This window comes from Aspergillus steynii, assembly GCF_002849105.1.
Source record: "Aspergillus steynii IBT 23096 chromosome Unknown P170scaffold_7, whole genome shotgun sequence".
NCBI lineage: Eukaryota > Fungi > Ascomycota > Eurotiomycetes > Eurotiales > Aspergillaceae > Aspergillus > Aspergillus steynii.
The window spans coordinates 1,792,459-1,808,266 of NW_020194404.1; the positions used below are offsets into that span (position 1 = coordinate 1,792,459).

Genomic DNA, 15,808 nt, shown 5'->3' on the forward strand with positions numbered 1-15,808 from the left:
AGAACAGGTGATGTCCAGGTTTTCCAAGGATCTAACTCCGAAAAGGTTGCAATTTAGGTTCCCATAAATTAGACATGGTTTATCCGGGTTGGCGTCCAAAAGGCTTAGACAGAAAAGAAAAATAATGGCGGTTTTGTGAGGAATTTCCGAGGCGAAATTTTATGGAAAATTGCGCGGAATAGTTCATCATTTCCGAAGTCTTCACAGAAGACGGGCGCAAATGCGTCTAAAACCTTGGGACTCACACGAAATGAAAAAAACTCCTTTTTTGTTTTTGAGATTTTTTGGTTTTTTGGTTCTTTTCTCTTTTACCGGGGTCGGCGCGTGGCATCTCTTTCCCTGGCGGGCTGTGGCCTACTGCGGTCCGAGTAAGCCGACTCCGGGGTATATCTTGGGTCCATTCCTATCCGGGGGTCCGGGGCTGTGGTGGCAGGATAAGCCATTCCGGAAGTAACCGGGGAATAATCCGATTCGGTTTCATAGCCAGGACCAGGGTATCTGGGGGCATTGTTTCTCCCATTCTCGTAAGCATAACCAGCAGTGCTCGTGTACGTATACGTTGGGTGCATCTCAGTAGACACGGGGGGTTGGCTGGGAGCAGAGTAAGGAATCTGCGCGGGATACGGGTTTTGGCCAGTTCCAAAGGGTGAGTGGTTGGAAGGGTATGACGAAGGGGTTGGATAAGGAGGGCTCTGAGTCTGTGCGAACCCCGCCTGGTATGGGTCCACGTATGGCTGAGCAGGTGGTGCCGAGTAGGCAGGTGGAGGAGATGGGCCCTGCTGTTGGCGGCCTTCATGAATTGAAGAGGTCGCATAGTTCGCTGGAACCATGTTAGGCGCCTGTGACATGCTGTAGTCTTGAATGTAACTACCTCTCGGATAGCCTTGGTCAGCCCGACGGATCACATCAGCCTCCCACCGAGAAGAGTCAGCCTTGAGATCAGCAATCATTTCCTAAGGCACACGACAGTCAGTTCTGCACTCCAAGATAAACGAGACGAGGCAAGTCAGCACGAGAGCCAGGTCCAACAACTTACAGAGGTGAGATTCCGGTAGGCACGGATGAAATAACCCTGGCGACCCTGTTCGCACGAAAGTCAGTAAGAGAACTCAGCAAGAGAGCACAACAGAATTTCGTCGTTCGACAGAGAAATTCATCATCGGTACTGGTAAGGAAACATCGGTAGACAGACATTGTGGTTTCCGGGTCTTACGAGCGCATCATTTCCAAGGTAACGGCAAATGTCTGCTTGGATGACCTCCCGGCTGATACCATCGCCAGGGATAAAGTATTCGTTCTGACGCTCCGGGCGTACATCATATCCATGGCGTCCAGTCATTGTGTCCAGGGAGAAAGGTCCAGTATTAAGGTAGTCTAGTAAATGGGTCCAAGTGGCCTCCACGTAAATCCTAGGAAGAAGAGCCGAAAGGGTCCAGAAGTGGGAAGATGGTTGGATGTATCTCTCTTAGGCTTGGTTGCAAGAAGAAATAGCAGAAGTACAGTTCTAAAACGACTGCGTCCCGGGAACTCCAAAGGCTGAAAATCAAGGCTAATCCGAATTTTGTTCGACCGTGAACAGAGGAAAGGCGACGAGGTTGAAACCAAGAAAACTGTTCTCTCTCTTTCTCGCTGGGGTTTCACCAGTGAGCAAAGAAAAATGAAGAAATCCCGGAAAACACGTTATGGTCCAGAGGTTGTCAACCGGCAATAGGTTCAAGATCCTCGGGAAATTTCCTCCAGTAGAAACCAGGGCGGCAACGACACGACGGAGCAGAAATCAAGATATTGAAATAAAAAAAGGTCCAGTCCTAGACGGAGAGAAAAGAGGAGAGAGAGGAAGAGCGGTAGGAGAGGCGAGAAAATCTCAAGGATTTGAAGAGGGGAGGGGCTTCAGGGGAGATTCTTTCGAGGGGGGGGAAACAATCCGCCTTTAACAGTGGTGTCACTGTCACTGTTCAGCACTCCTTTTTGGCCTCTTTTAATTTTGGCGGATGATGCCAGGATGAGATATGGAGAAGAAAGGGAAGAAAGGAGAGGAGGGAGGGAGAGAGAGAGGAAGAGGTAGAGAAAAGAAGCGGGCGAGAAGGCACGGGAAGATAAGAAGAGGAAAAGAGTGGAGCGGGGGGGAGGGAGTGGGTGTGGGTGGCAGAAAGATGGGAACGAGGGCTGTGGGTTGTTTGTGCTGATTGAGTGAACGCTTGATTAATTGATTGAGGAAAAGAATCAGAAAAGGCTACTGGACGACGCGCGGTTGGCCAGTCTTTGGGGAGGGGGGCTGTTGGGCCGGCTTTGGGCTGCCGGGCTTTTGTCTGGTGCCACGACTGACTCCACTCGTCGAGGCCGACTGAGGATGATTAGACCTCCGCCGGGAAGCACAATGAAGATGACTGCAAGCATGCATGGACGAATAGGGCTTAGGCGCCGGGGTTGTGTGCGACGCCGTGTGAGACTGCGATGCGTCCTCCCTCGCCGTCTGCTGTTTTACGCAGTACATGATTGGGATGCCGAGGACTTTACGGAGGTTTCAGTAGTATTCATTGTAGTTGGCAGGTAATAAAAAAATAAATAGTAGATCAAAATAAAAACGAAGTAAATCCATCTCAACCAATGGAATCATTATGAGGACCACGGAACACACTGTGGCGTCATGGGATAACCGCCGTGTCTGTTGATCATAATAGAATAAAAATCCAGAAAAAAATAAGAAAAAGAAAAAGACCGGTAGGGCAGTCAAAGACAGGACGAGTGATTCTTGCCTGTCCTCACAACTCCGTCAGTAGCATGAAATCATCTGATTCTTACCCGGGAAGGAGGAGCAAATCCGAAAATCTTCAGCCTAATCTGTCAATCACGCCCCGTTATTGACCGTTGAAGCCTCACTGCGCAGGATTGCCTCCCATCCTCTCCACCATTCATACCCAGATGAGGCCGACGTCTCAAATTGCGGTGGCAAGAACAGGGGAGAATAGGAGTCCTGCCCGAGCCTTTTCGGCACCACATGTTGTCATTGCACCTGCTTCGCCTTGCCTTGCCCCGATGACTCAGTCGGTCACTCGCAGCAGAATGAGCCATGTCGAAGATCTTCTACTCCGGAGTGGTGAGGTAACACAGGAGCTGCTACCCGTACGGCGTATGTAGGTGTGGTGCATGGATTATTGATGGATGATGGGGGATGGGGATAGGGATGGGGATGGGGATGGTGGTGTCGGGGCTAAAAGAGAATCAGAAAAGAAACTCCCCCCGTTCTTTGGATAAATACTTCCGATGGTGATGGGCATATTCTAATAATATTCTTATTAGTTGAGCTAGAAGGAGCGTTGCGCAGAACCGATTCGACCAGCTTCCAGCGAGGGACATGGGCTCGGTCTGAAGGTACACGGGCTGACTAGCGGGGGTGCCGCAGTTTCAAGGTACCTCTCTGCAAGCGAGGAAGTACCTTGGATACCCAAGGTACTCCTGCGTCGTGGGCCTTGATTTGTTCTGGAGGTCGAAGCGACCTCAGCCAGTCAGGTTCCCAATGGCTCTGACGGTGGCAGGTTGGGCAGACATGCGTGGCGGGTTTGGGCATTCATCCACAGCCCGGGAAGAAGGTACCGGTACGAGCTCTCGGGACTTAGTCAGCTGCCGGCCCTCCATCCAGGGCATTCGTCCAGGTACCTGATACTTGACTCCGGGTATCACCACCGCCTGACACACTCGGCCACCTGCATGATCGCCGATGTCTTTTTCTTTCGGATTCTTGACCTTCCATGCAGCTTCTCGATAGACCCTCGAGTCGCCGGTGTTCTATTTGGCCAGTGGCTCCCAACGCATTGGGAGCACGGGGACCTACAAAAAGGCCTTGTGCATCATTGCAGCGTTTACAGCCATCTCTCATCATATCCGGATCCAATGACGCTGACCTTCACCTGTGAAATTTAATGATATCACAGTACTCCGCACATCCCCTTTCAACGCCCGCCTGCATTCAATCTGCATTATTGTTCTCGAGTCTCGACGGCCGTCCAGCGGTGAGAGTCCTTACCGGTGGATCCATCCTTCGCTCGAATGACATCGATACAGGTGTCGCCCTTACGCTGCATGGGCTTCATTAGTATCTGTATCTAATCCGTGTAGTCGCCCTGCTAGACCGGCTAATGAAATTACGGCTGCATTCCGATGGAATCGACCGTTTTCATTTGCTCAACGCCCCCATTTCTAGACCCCCTTCCGTCATGCCTCACCGGGAGATCCCCCGGTGACAAATGGGTGGGATGGAAATATTCTCCAACGACAAAAGGAATCCGCGGTCTAACACAGGATTGCTTGGTGTCTCACGCCAGTCTCCACTCAGGAATAATAGGACAGGAATCCATCGGCGATCCAGCAGCCACTCGTCCAGTCCAGTCCAGTCCGGATGAGAGTGCCCGTCGCCTCGCCCTGAAACTGTCCATCATTAAGGATGAGCCGTTTGCCTTCAGCGCAAGTCTCAGACTGTGTGGCCAGCTCAACCCGGAAATGGGTTGATGGCGAGTGCTCAAGTGACAGCCTTCTGGCTTTTCATCTGATCCGATCGAAAGTCCAATCCAAGCATAGAAGAGGGCTGACTTCAAGCCCAGCCGCCCAATTGGCCACTTCCAGCTTTGCTTTGGTCCTGAACACGCCGGTTTTCGGGTTGGTTGTTATCTGATCTACGGTGTAATGGCTTCTGTTCTCAAATTGCGACCTTCTAGAAGCTCTTATTCTTCTAGATTTGTAATTGACCTTTGAAATCGTATTGCAATATCGCATGATTTGCTCGGCCCTCTTTCGATGTGCTCTGGGCTGTTCCTTATTCCATGTTCTCTTTGGAATACAGCTTAAAAAAGGAAAGTCGTGCTATAATATCATTTCCAGAGAATACTTGCATGAGCAGAGAAGAAAGAATAGTCTGGGGGGAAAGAACTCCGTAGCGTAAAACGCCCAAGCAAAAGCATCTGGGTTGTTTGCCTGAAGGACGAAATGTCATTGCATGCCAGTTGCGCTAAACCCCTTTCGAGTGGCATCTCAGACGTTCCCGAACTTCAGATCTTCGATCGCGACCAGCGAAGACCGAAAAGCCAACGATCCAACCTTTGCATCCTGGAAGGGCCACAATATCCAGAGTCTATGGCCAGCAGTTGGATTCCGTCATGACGAGCGTATCATTTGTGTCGACATGTCTCACTCCTCCCCGGAACCGTTCGTCGCATCGCCTTCGTCTCCCAATAATTCCTTGAAGCAATATTCCCGCTATACCTACCGCCAGTTACAGCTTCTCCGCCAGGGCTCGACTGCCTCCCCCCTTCGCGCGATTGCGCACATCGATCTAGATGCATTCTACGCCCAATGTGAGATGGTGCGGCTTCAGACGCCGCGGGAGACACCCCTCGCCGTACGGCAGTGGGATTCTCTCATCGCAATCAACTACCCTGCGCGATCTTTCGGGATCACTCGAATGATCAACGCAAATGAGGCGAAGAAACTCTGTCCCGATATTGTTTTGCAGCACGTCGCAACTTTCCGAGAAGGGGAAGGTGGGAAATGGGCCTACAGGGATGACGCCTTCCATAAAATAAGTACGGATAAAGTGTGTCTGGATCCATATCGGGCAGAATCTCGGAAGATTCTGAAAGTGATGAAGGAGGAGTTGACCCGATGGTACGAGAGTTTGGTTGATGCTGAAACTGGGTTAGGGCCCCTGTTTCAGATCCAGCCAGCCGCACTCGAAAAAGCCAGCGTCGATGAAGTGTTCGTTGACTTGTCACCGTTAATCTATGGTCTTCTACTTCAAAGGTATCCCGAATTGCGGACTGAAGTTCAGAGCGATGACCGCATCACGCCTTTGCCTCGGCCCCCGACAACGGCATTGGAGTGGGATCCCCAAGACGGCTTGATAGATCTGGATAAAAACGAGACAGAATTCGACGATCCCGACTGGGACGATATTGCAATGCTTATCGGTGCCGAGTTGGTCCGATCGCTACGGAATGCCGTTTGGAACAAGCTCAGTTACACTTGCTCCGCGGGCGTTGCCAGAAACAAGATGATGGCAAAGCTGGGAAGTTCCACTCATAAGCCCAACAAGCAAACTGTTGTACGCAATCGTGCTGTCCAGAACTTCCTTGGCGGGTTCAAGTTTACCAAAATCAGGATGCTTGGTGGTAAGCTAGGGGATCAAGTCTCTGCTCAGTTTGGCACGGAGCAAGTAAGCGATCTGCTAGCAGTTTCTCTCGAGCAATTTCGAGCCAAGCTTGACGATGATACTGCTGCGTGGTTGTACAATATTATTCGAGGGGATGACAGAAGTGAAGTCAATCCGCGAACGCAGATCAAGTCGATGTTGTCGGCGAAATCATTTAGACCGAGTATCAACTCCGTCGATCAGGCTGACAGGTGGTTGAGAATCTTCGCCGCCGACATATATGGACGTCTCGTTGAAGACGGCGTGCTTGAGAATAGACGCCGCCCGAAGACCATTACGTTGCATCACCGGCAGGGCGCACAAGTTTACTCGCGCCAAAATCCCATCCCCGGATCGTCTCCGATCGACGAAAACCTTCTTTTCGACCTTGGTAAAACACTGCTGCGACAGGTTGTGGTGGATGGACGGGCCTGGCCCTGTGCAAATCTGTCTTTGAGCGTTGGCAGTTTCGAAGACGGGGTCGCAAAGAACCAAGCGATCGAGTCCTTTCTTCTCCGTGGGGAACAGGCTAAACGCATCAGACATGATGCAAAAGAGCTCGATGCAAATGAGCCAAGTGAGCCTCAGCCACCGACAGAAAAGCGGCGCAAGATAGATGACAACGGAATAAGGCGCTTCTTTGTCCAACCCACGGATATCGCCAATAAATCTCAGGCGGATGAGCATGAAGCAACGAAGGAAGACCCTCCAGGTCCGTCTTCACCGGTGCCGCAGTCGCCACAGATAATACCTGGGCTTTACACATGCGATAGATGCAGCAAGTCCATTCCCGAGACCGAAAAGGATGAACACGACGATTGGCACTTTGCCAAGGATCTAGAGAATCAAGAAATCCAAGCAGCAAGAAACTCTAATCAAGTACCGCAACCACCAAGCAACACAGGGTCGTCCAATTCTCGGGGCAAGAATAGCCGTAACAATCGTGATAAACCGGAAAAGGGACAGATGCGACTCAAGTTCGGATAGCCATGGGTTACCTACCTTGTGGCCTTGTCTGGCTGAATTCTGTGCTCTCTATAAACATGGGCAGAAGGCAACGCCGCTTCTTAGCCTTATGTTTCGCTGGTCTATCCATGCGCCATGGTTCTCTTGGTGTAGATACCAAGACTAGATCTGCGCCAGGCACATGGGTTTGACATGAAATGAAAAGGCTCTTGTCTTGCTTAAACTAGCCTGAGAACGAGTGACTCAACTAAGACGAGCCATGCCTCCAGCGAGTTGATAAAAGTTTCGCCGTGCTGTTCCTGGGAATAGTCCTACCATCACATGAATGATACTATGTAACAGCCGCTCATAAGCTGCAATATGCGACTCAGCAGCTTCTTTCTGGATATTCAGCGAACAACCAAATTAGTTGTTGATCAGTAAAACTGTGATATTGCTCATAGTTGAAAATATATTAAAAAAATCTTAAGATTAATCCCTTTGCTGCGATATATATAAGGCTCGGCTAGCCCACCAGGGAAACGTGATCGGACCATGGTTCGAGTCCCCCGAGCTTATCTCACAACCAAATATTGATCTTCCAGAGACTTTACCAGTACCTGGATATGAGATTTCAGTAAACCAATAGCATACTAATTAACACATCAGGCTGACGAGTCATCAATTATATCATCAGGTTGCCAGCACAACCACGCCGACAAATCGCCGCGGTGGCAGCGCTTCGGCAGGACTGCAGCGTGACATCAGCAGGCACAGCCGCGGGGTCATTCTGACTCGACACTTGCCAGGCACTCGTTGGCGCAAATGCGGTCGCACAACCTTATGACTTGATTCTTTCATTCTCTCTTCCGGGGGCCATTATCACATTGCCCTGACGAAACTACCCAAAGAAAAAGAGCAGGCGTATCTTCCGGTGCTCTTTGTCCCTTAAAAAGTACCCCGCGGAAGACGATTGTGGCGGCGATTTCAGCCTCTAATGGAGCCTACACAGTAGAAGGAATACCTACCTATCTCTATTTCGCGTCCATCTCTCGATTGCTCTGATGAGCCAATTGATCGTGGTCAACATATCTATCTAGACGCCGCAAAAATCCAACATGCCTCGACGCTCTCATGTGCGCGAATACGACGAGGAGGATTTATTCGACGACGACGACCGAGAGCCAATACCACCTCCGCGGTCGAGGCGCGGCCGTCGCCATGAACCCGACCTGAGATATAACATGCGAGCACCGAGCCCCCCGACGCCCATGGAAGAATTCGAACGCATGGAGCTGCGCGACCGCTCCGCGCCCGAGTTTCTCCCCGAGGACTTCGAGCCACCTAGGGAGCGCCGGCCGCTGCCGGTCCGTCGCGAGCACAATGGAATCGGGGTCCCGCCGCGTGAACTCGTGCGGAATTTCGAACGGGCGAGGGGCGAGGCTCGGCGCCGCGGACATCCAAGTCGACAGGTCTTTATGGATGAGGAGTATGGCTCTCCTGTGGAACCGGAGTCGGGCCCGGAGCCGGAAAAGATCTATGTGGACAGTGACTCGGAGGGGGAGCTGCCTCCCGTTTCTAGGAGAGAGCGGTCATTGCCTCGACATCGTCGGGAGATTAGGGAGGAGCTGGTGCCGCGCAGTAAAAGCCAGAAGGACGGGCGGAGAGTGCGGCGATCAAGAGTGGAGAGAGAAGATGTTCACCCGAGACCCAGTGAGATCAGAGACGAGATACGGGATGCTCGAGGCCATCACCGTCATCATAGGGCTTCTCGTTCACACCCTGCATCTGGATATCAGACCGATGTTTATGAATCCACCGATGATATCCCCGAGGAAGATTTTATGATGAAGAAGGGACGAAGAAGAAGACGGGATTTAGACCGGGATAGGCTTGAGGAGGAAGAGTTCATACAGGATCGGGGTATGTCGTCTTCTGAGATGGATGATCCTAGAATGCCTTCGCCCGTTCGCATGCCCCCAAATCCTCGTGACTATGATGCCGAACATCTGCATATCCGTGAAGGTGAGGAATCTGGACAGCCATGTTTTTTTGTCAGGGATGCTCATTCACAACTAGAATATGGAGTTCCTCGTGCACCCCGTCCACCCAGCCCGGAAGTCAGCTTCGAGAAGCCAAAAAGTCGCCATCAGTAAGACTCCAGGAGCTCTAAATGTATCCTGAGCTCGTTGTGCTAATAGCCATCCAGCAAAGGGAGCGGACGAGCATCCCGTGAAGAGGTAGTTCTCGAAACAAGGGAAAAGGATATCACACCAATTCCAGTTCGCGCTCTATCGCCAGAGCCTCCAATTCGACGAAAGGAGGAGATTGCCATACCCATTTCCAGACCACGGTCTTTGGAACGCGAAAAGGATGTACTCATCCGTGAGCGGGGCCTCCCTAAGGGGGATCTAGTTGAAGAACGAGAGGTCATCGAAGAAGCCTACAATGAAGGAATGCCGGAACGCGCCCCAAAGGAAATCGTTACCAAAGACATGGCCGAGGATTGGGCAATTGTGAATGCCTCGGCCAAGCCGAGAGAGGGCCCCAGGGAAAACCAAGGTAAAAAGCTACCACAGTTGGGAGATCGGAGGTCCAAGTTCATTATGAGCGACGAAACGATCTCTGATGGAGATACAGATTTTGACCGTGGTAAGATAGGACGACGATACGTCGGGGTCAAGGACCGACGAGACCGTCTTTGGACAGAAATTACAAAGGACCTTGTCGTGAAGGAGGCAATCGAAAGGATGGGCTTCGAGTACGAGGAGACGGTTTCATCCTACTATGTGTTTTCATATCTTCAATACGTGAGTCGATCCATCCATGCTTCTCGGTTTAGTCACCGGTCTCCTCACTGACAGCCCCTGGGCACAGGACGACGTCTCTTCCCTCGTCGAACTTTCCGAGGACATTCGGCGTGCTCGTCGTCGTCGGATACACGAAATGGAACGCGAACGAGCCTCAAAGAACCCGCCGCCCGTGGCCGTTCCCGAGAAAGGGCCTCCATTATTACTAGATCGACCGATGTCCCCTCCGCGTCGGTCGAGGGAAGGCCGAAAAATGAAAGAACGAGAGTTGGTGGTCGAGGATCGTGGACGACCTCGATCCGGGAGGCGATGAAACGCCTCTGACATTGGAGACCCTCCAGCATACGAATCCTCTCATGAAATCGTGCGGTTATGATTTTGACGAATACGGAAACGACAGGGTAAATATATCAGAGTCAGCATATAGCTCTGGGCATCCTCTAGGCAGACGGTACTACACTTTGAATGAATGATCTAGCCACGGCGATTTTTCCATCATCCATGACCATTAACATGACTTCTATACTCATTTGAATCATGCAAACAGCCCCGAGCGCACGCCACCAGCAGCCTCCCCGTCGTAAACCAACGGCCAGAACCCACGCAGCTTTGACAACCCGGTACGCCTATGGCGTTTAGCCCCTCAAATCGACTGTAAAGCACCGCTGTAAACACAGACAGACTTCACGTATGTACCTGGCGCATCATATCATCGACCCCCCCTAACAAACCACATCCGCAAACTCACCTCCAGAGTACCGCGTAGGAGTACGGTAGAGCCGGACCTCGACCCGATCAATACAATCGAGTACGGTATGCAGGTGAGTGGGCATGGAAACTCACACGCCAAGTCAGCAAGCCAGGCAGCCCACATGATCCATCGACCATCAACGAAATGTCTCACCAACCGATCGGATCCCGAAAGTGATTGGTCACCCGGGGGTCAGTTCAGCTGAGAGCCTGAGAGGCCAAGTAGGGTAGCTATACCGACAGCGACTCGATTTGTACGGAGGATGATCTCGCGCCTCTGTATGTCCGAAAATAACTGCTTGTCTCGGCTGGGGATTCTTGATGGTGGAGAGCTAGCTTCATTCCAGGTCTGAAAGTATGTCCGAGGTAAATCGAACTAGACCTTGGCTTGATGTGGCCGGGTGTGAATACCAACCGATGATGGAGGTAGAGAATCTTCATAGTGAATTCTGTTTCCTGTGGCTGATATGCTTCGGTCGTAGTTCGAGACATGAAACCTGAGGCTGTTGGCTGTATACTAAATTACTAACTGAGGCGTCCGGTAGGCGAGTATTGAGATTACGACGGTAATACCTCATACGACGCCCCCAATGCAACGGTGAGCATGGAGCAGAATAAAAATGACATTACTACGTACGATCGATGACATCAAAAAAGAAACGAGAAAAAAAAAAAAAAAAAAAAAAAAAAAAAAAAAAAAACAGCGCCACAGCAGTAAATTAAAACCCCCACATAAAACCGGGTCACAACACGGGATGAGACCTATATATAAGCCACGATTTTTATTGATTCTATTTTTACGGGGGGGAGATCGGGGGCAGGAGACCCGACTATTCTGTATAGTCCGGCACTGACGCTGTTCTATTCCTGTGATCCGGGGTCTTTTTTTATACCACAGTCCAGACGATATTATTGATATCATCAGATCTTCAGACTAGATGCGGCGTGAGGTGAATTGCTTTGTGTCCCGAGGTGCAGCGATTCGTTTGATACGCAGTAAGGGATCGATCGGCATTTGATTGAAATTCCATCCCACTTTTTATCCTTTCAAGCCACAACACAAACTTTTCTTTTCTTTTTTTTTCTGGTCTCGCTTTTCGCTTCGCCCCGAAGGTGCTCGTCGGAGTTAAGAGAGATCAGGCCGATTTTTTTTTGGTCGATTCCGGTCGAGGAACAATTGAGCAGAATTAAGACGATCGATAGCTAGACAGGGGTAATTGGCAAGAAAAGCAACAAAATAAGGCGCGCATGTACACCGAGCAATTGTATAGTCCAGGTTCCATTTAATAGGTTCTTTTTCGAGGGGAAATACAATGTACTGTCAGGTCCTGCCCTGCATTAATTAGCCCCGTGCTTGGCTTTCATCAAACGCACTCTAGATGGGGTGCGATTGTATCATTCAAACAACGGAGCAAATTTAAATTCTACAGTTTGCTGGACAGATGTGATCCGTCCAATATTATTAAATCTTGTCGTGGATTTGGTTCAGGTACCATATCAGCCAAAGATTGTGTGATTGTGTGGCCAATGAGAACTAAGGCGCAGTATCTGCCAATTATGCAATACATGTGAAGTAATGAAGGGAAATTTGTCGATAGCATGAAAATTCCAATTTCTTCACTGCCTACAGCGCAGCTGCCTCAAGTCTTTCCCTGCGTTATCTCGGTGCTGCGCAGATACGATTGGGTGCCTGCGCAGGTAAGATGAGGTGGAGAGATCTGCTGGATTAGGCCAGAATAAAATAAAATAAAGTATTCAAGCACATGAAGCAGGTCAGCATAGGAATGTGAACATTCAAATGATAAACAAAGAATCTTGCTTCAATGCTTTGACTGGGCTGGTGAGAGCTGCTGATCCGGCGCAACAGCCACAGAATTTGGGCTGTTTTTGGCGATCGTCATTCTGATAGCAGAGATAAGCAAGAACCCCTCCATGGCGACTGCATGGTGAAGACGCAGGATGAGATGCAGTTTGCCGAAGCAAAGCGCCCGATAAGACTGAAAAACAACTCATATTGAAGAGCCAAACCTATGGCGACACTTTATGAGATTTGTGTGTATCTCAGTAACGGCACCGAGAAGCGGGGATTAGCGGGAATTCCTCGGTCGTAAAACATTGCCATACGATGCGTCCTTTGCGTCGCTACTGCGCATTTGGTCTAATGGCATTCTTTGGCGAGGTGGAAATAGGACTCCGTTGAGACTGGAGATAAGCCGAGAGAATGGTCTACCAATCGCATGCTCTTCGCGTCAAGGACAACAAACAACCTTGGAAGAACAAGGGCGGGGTTGTCGGTTCTCGATCAAGACCGAAGTCCATGATGTTTCTGGGTTGGCGTCATCGTTCGTCTTAGCTCGGAGTCAGTTCTGAGACTAGTGGATCGTGCTGGCTTGATTGGTTCAGAATTTCCAATCTTTGCATCTTCCAGTTCCATGATGAAGTGGTACAGTAGCATGGCGCAACTCCAGGGATGAAGTGTGTAGACGCACATGCAGATCGGATTGACAGGTCAGTCAAGTCAGTATCTTGTTGTCATCCGACCGACCATGTGTTTTGGTGAACTTTGAGAAACAATGCGACCGAGGGGCAGGTATGCGCATTGGCATGTCGGCTTGGAGGTTAAACCTCGATTCTCTTCCGCTTCGGGCCGTTTGAATATTGATTGGCACGTTGGTCATTGCTTCCAGCAGAAAATATGCCGGAATCCGCATCACGTTTGAATGTGCTGAGGAGGTGGCTGGCCTGCATGCCATTTTGGCTATCTTTCTGTTGACAAACAGAGTTGAACCGGCATCGTTGGATCATGGATCATGTCCAGTCCGATCCGGTCCTAGTCCCTGAAAGGTAGGTGCTGGAGGAATTGACGATCATTTCTTTCTCGCCCACGCCCTTGCGGATAGCAGGCATGTTGAATTATATACCGTGGGGACTTTCCGTCCAGGGAATGACTCGGGATTGCTGCTTTGGAAGATCCAGATCTGGGTAGCACAGAGCCACGATTCCAATGTCTGGCAAGTGAGGTCTAGATCTATGATTCAGCCGGACCACGTAAACATGATGTATGATTGCTCATACATCGGAAAAACAGCCAGGATTACGCGCACCGGACGGAGTGGACAGGTAAAAAAAAAAAAAACGAAAAAGAAAAACCATTCGACATGCCTCGTCTGGCCGTGGATCCTTTGGCGTTGCTATCCTTGGATTCTGGGACGGGCGGCCGGGCTGAAACCGCCGGATCCACCGCCGTGGTTTTGCTTACCGTACAGTACCGGCTTGGCCGGCAAAAAAAGAAAGTATACCTGCTCGAGTAGCGATCGAGTGATCCATGACTCCGAGGGTGAATAATCTACTCCGGACATCCCACAGAGGCTCATCTATCATCCTTCGAGCCCTTCTGCCGGGCCAAAACATTGGTATCTTGCTGACTGAGCCCTCGCACTCCACTCCACTTGTCAGAATCTCTCCCCGATCAGAGGTTGTCCTGTGCGACCGCGGGTCCGAATCCTCACAACGCAGCCTTACTCCGTACTACTCCGTAGATAGGTATTTGTTTACTTCTTACTACTCCGTACTTGTTCGTAGCTATAGGAGTATCTGAGCTGGACGGACTGGATAGGTACCGTATACAGTCACTCGATCTGTGTACGTCACCTACAACTGTACTCTATCCAGCCGTCGTATGGTATGTGAATCCCAGTAATATTTGGAATCTTTCGGACCCGCCCCAGCCAAGACCAATTAAAGGGCTGGGATCTGCGTCCATGGCATTGTTTCAAATGCTGGAAGACTCGGGTATCGAGTGGCTGAACCGGAAGATCCCTTTCTTTGGGTAGCATTAATTCGCCTGGGCTGTTGGTCGTTGCTGCGGTCGGTTGGTGGAGGGATGCGAGAAGTGGCTTGGTCAGCGGTCCTTTCCATCAAAGTCCAAACGAGCGGTGGTACTCGTCCTCGCCGTACGGCGTGATACGTGGGCTTGCCGTGTGTTAGATAGAGTGACGCGGTCTTGGGTTTGGATTATTGTCTGGACCAGTCGACGATGGGGACGTTGCAGAATGGCAGGCAAGGTTGAGTCTTCATATGTACCAGTGCGATTAAAGTTGCCTGCTCCTTTTACGAAGTGTAGAAAAAATGTACCGTACGTGCGCAACTTCAATCCCCTCCCTGAGCATATTCTGTTTTGATCGTAGCCATCGCCTGGTTTCATGGTCTGATATGAAGAAGTCCGCAAATATTTTCCTTAGGTGGCGCCACATCGTCAGCATATGCTGACTAGGTAAAAGCTCCTGGCAGATCGGAATTGGTATTGTGGCCAGGTATGGATGGGTACGGTATGGATCACTGTGTGGACGTATTACCGGATGGGTTACGATCAAAACAATGGATGGGGTCCGCTTTTGCTGCAGCAGCATACCCCTTAAGTTCTGAACCGACTGTCGTCGTTTACTCCGTACTCTGGACAGAAGACGTCCGACGAAGGCTTTCCAGCTACTCGGTCGAACTAGAGTGACAGCGTGCGGCCAACGGTCAAGGTTTCAAAAGATCAAGCTTCTTGCCTCAAAAATCCATACAACCCAGCGAGAGCGTCTGGTGCGACCGCAAAGTGACAGCTAGTTCAAGGGTGAAATCAACGGGCCTCGCAAGACTCCACGGCGCTAGGCCCGATGCGGAGGGCGAGCCCCCACTGCAGCGCGGGTATGCCGGTATTTTTGGCTTTTCGTCCAGGATAGCAGGTACTACGGAGTACCTAACTAGTACTACTGCGTAGGTACTGCGTATGCGTACCTCCATCGTACATTAGCATACCGCATCCCGAATTAAATTTCTTGGTGCGGGTTTCTAGAACGGTCACTGGCCGTGCTCGGTGGAACGCCGGGACTGCTCCATTACTATTACTATTAGCCCAGTCCTGCCAATCCAACTCTGACCAACCTTACCACTCTCCTCCCCCATCTTGCTCTTGCCCACCGGAGGAGGAGTCCTTCTCCATCGCTTTCTTTTTTCTTTCCTCTCTTTGTCATCTCTTCGATCCCTTCGCTTGCTTCCTTTGTCACCCGGGTGGTTGTTGATACTACATTTAACCTTCGTCCCCCTTGTTACTCTGACCAGCCCTCGTTCTGCGGTC

At 50.6% G+C, this 15,808-nt stretch overlaps 3 protein-coding genes across 3 annotated transcripts; 2 read left to right on the plus strand and 1 right to left on the minus strand.

The window, feature by feature from the left end:
- Positions 1-308: 308 nt before the first annotated feature.
- P170DRAFT_364658 (putative transcription factor RfeG) lies at positions 309-1,339 on the minus strand (the record flags this gene model as incomplete). The annotated part of the gene is made up of 3 exons (XM_024844655.1): positions 309-953; positions 1,037-1,081; positions 1,214-1,339. The coding sequence occupies 3 exons, from the start codon at positions 1,337-1,339 to the stop codon at positions 309-311; spliced, it is 816 nt and encodes a 271-aa protein (XP_024701214.1).
- A 3,837-nt stretch (positions 1,340-5,176) lies between these two features.
- Positions 5,177-7,584, plus strand: P170DRAFT_458124 (DNA-directed DNA polymerase eta; the record flags this gene model as incomplete). Its single annotated transcript, XM_024851768.1, has 1 exon — positions 5,177-7,584. One exon carries the CDS (start codon positions 5,177-5,179, stop codon positions 7,166-7,168), a length of 1,992 nt encoding a protein of 663 aa, XP_024701215.1. The 3' UTR covers positions 7,169-7,584.
- Positions 7,585-7,748: 164 nt separating this feature from the next.
- P170DRAFT_439613 (uncharacterized protein) lies at positions 7,749-10,429 on the plus strand. The gene is made up of 5 exons (XM_024849880.1): positions 7,749-9,151; positions 9,206-9,278; positions 9,336-9,688; positions 9,767-9,936; positions 10,004-10,429. The coding sequence occupies exons 1-5, from the start codon at positions 8,245-8,247 to the stop codon at positions 10,247-10,249; spliced, it is 1,749 nt and encodes a 582-aa protein (XP_024701216.1). The 5' UTR covers positions 7,749-8,244; the 3' UTR covers positions 10,250-10,429.
- The last annotated feature ends 5,379 nt before the right edge of the window (positions 10,430-15,808 follow it).

What these genes read in the sequence shown, in the direction of transcription:
- P170DRAFT_439613 (XM_024849880.1), top strand. Translation starts at nt 8,245, where the DNA reads ATGCCTCGACGCTCTCATGTGCGCGAATACGACGAGGAGGATTTATTC. An exon ending in GGGCCCCAGGGAAAACCAAG is followed by an intron (nt 9,689 to 9,766) that starts GTAAAAAGCTAC and finishes ATGGAGATACAG; the next exon opens with ATTTTGACCGTGGTAAGATA. An exon ending in TGTTTTCATATCTTCAATAC is followed by an intron (nt 9,937 to 10,003) that starts GTGAGTCGATCC and finishes CCCTGGGCACAG; the next exon opens with GACGACGTCTCTTCCCTCGT.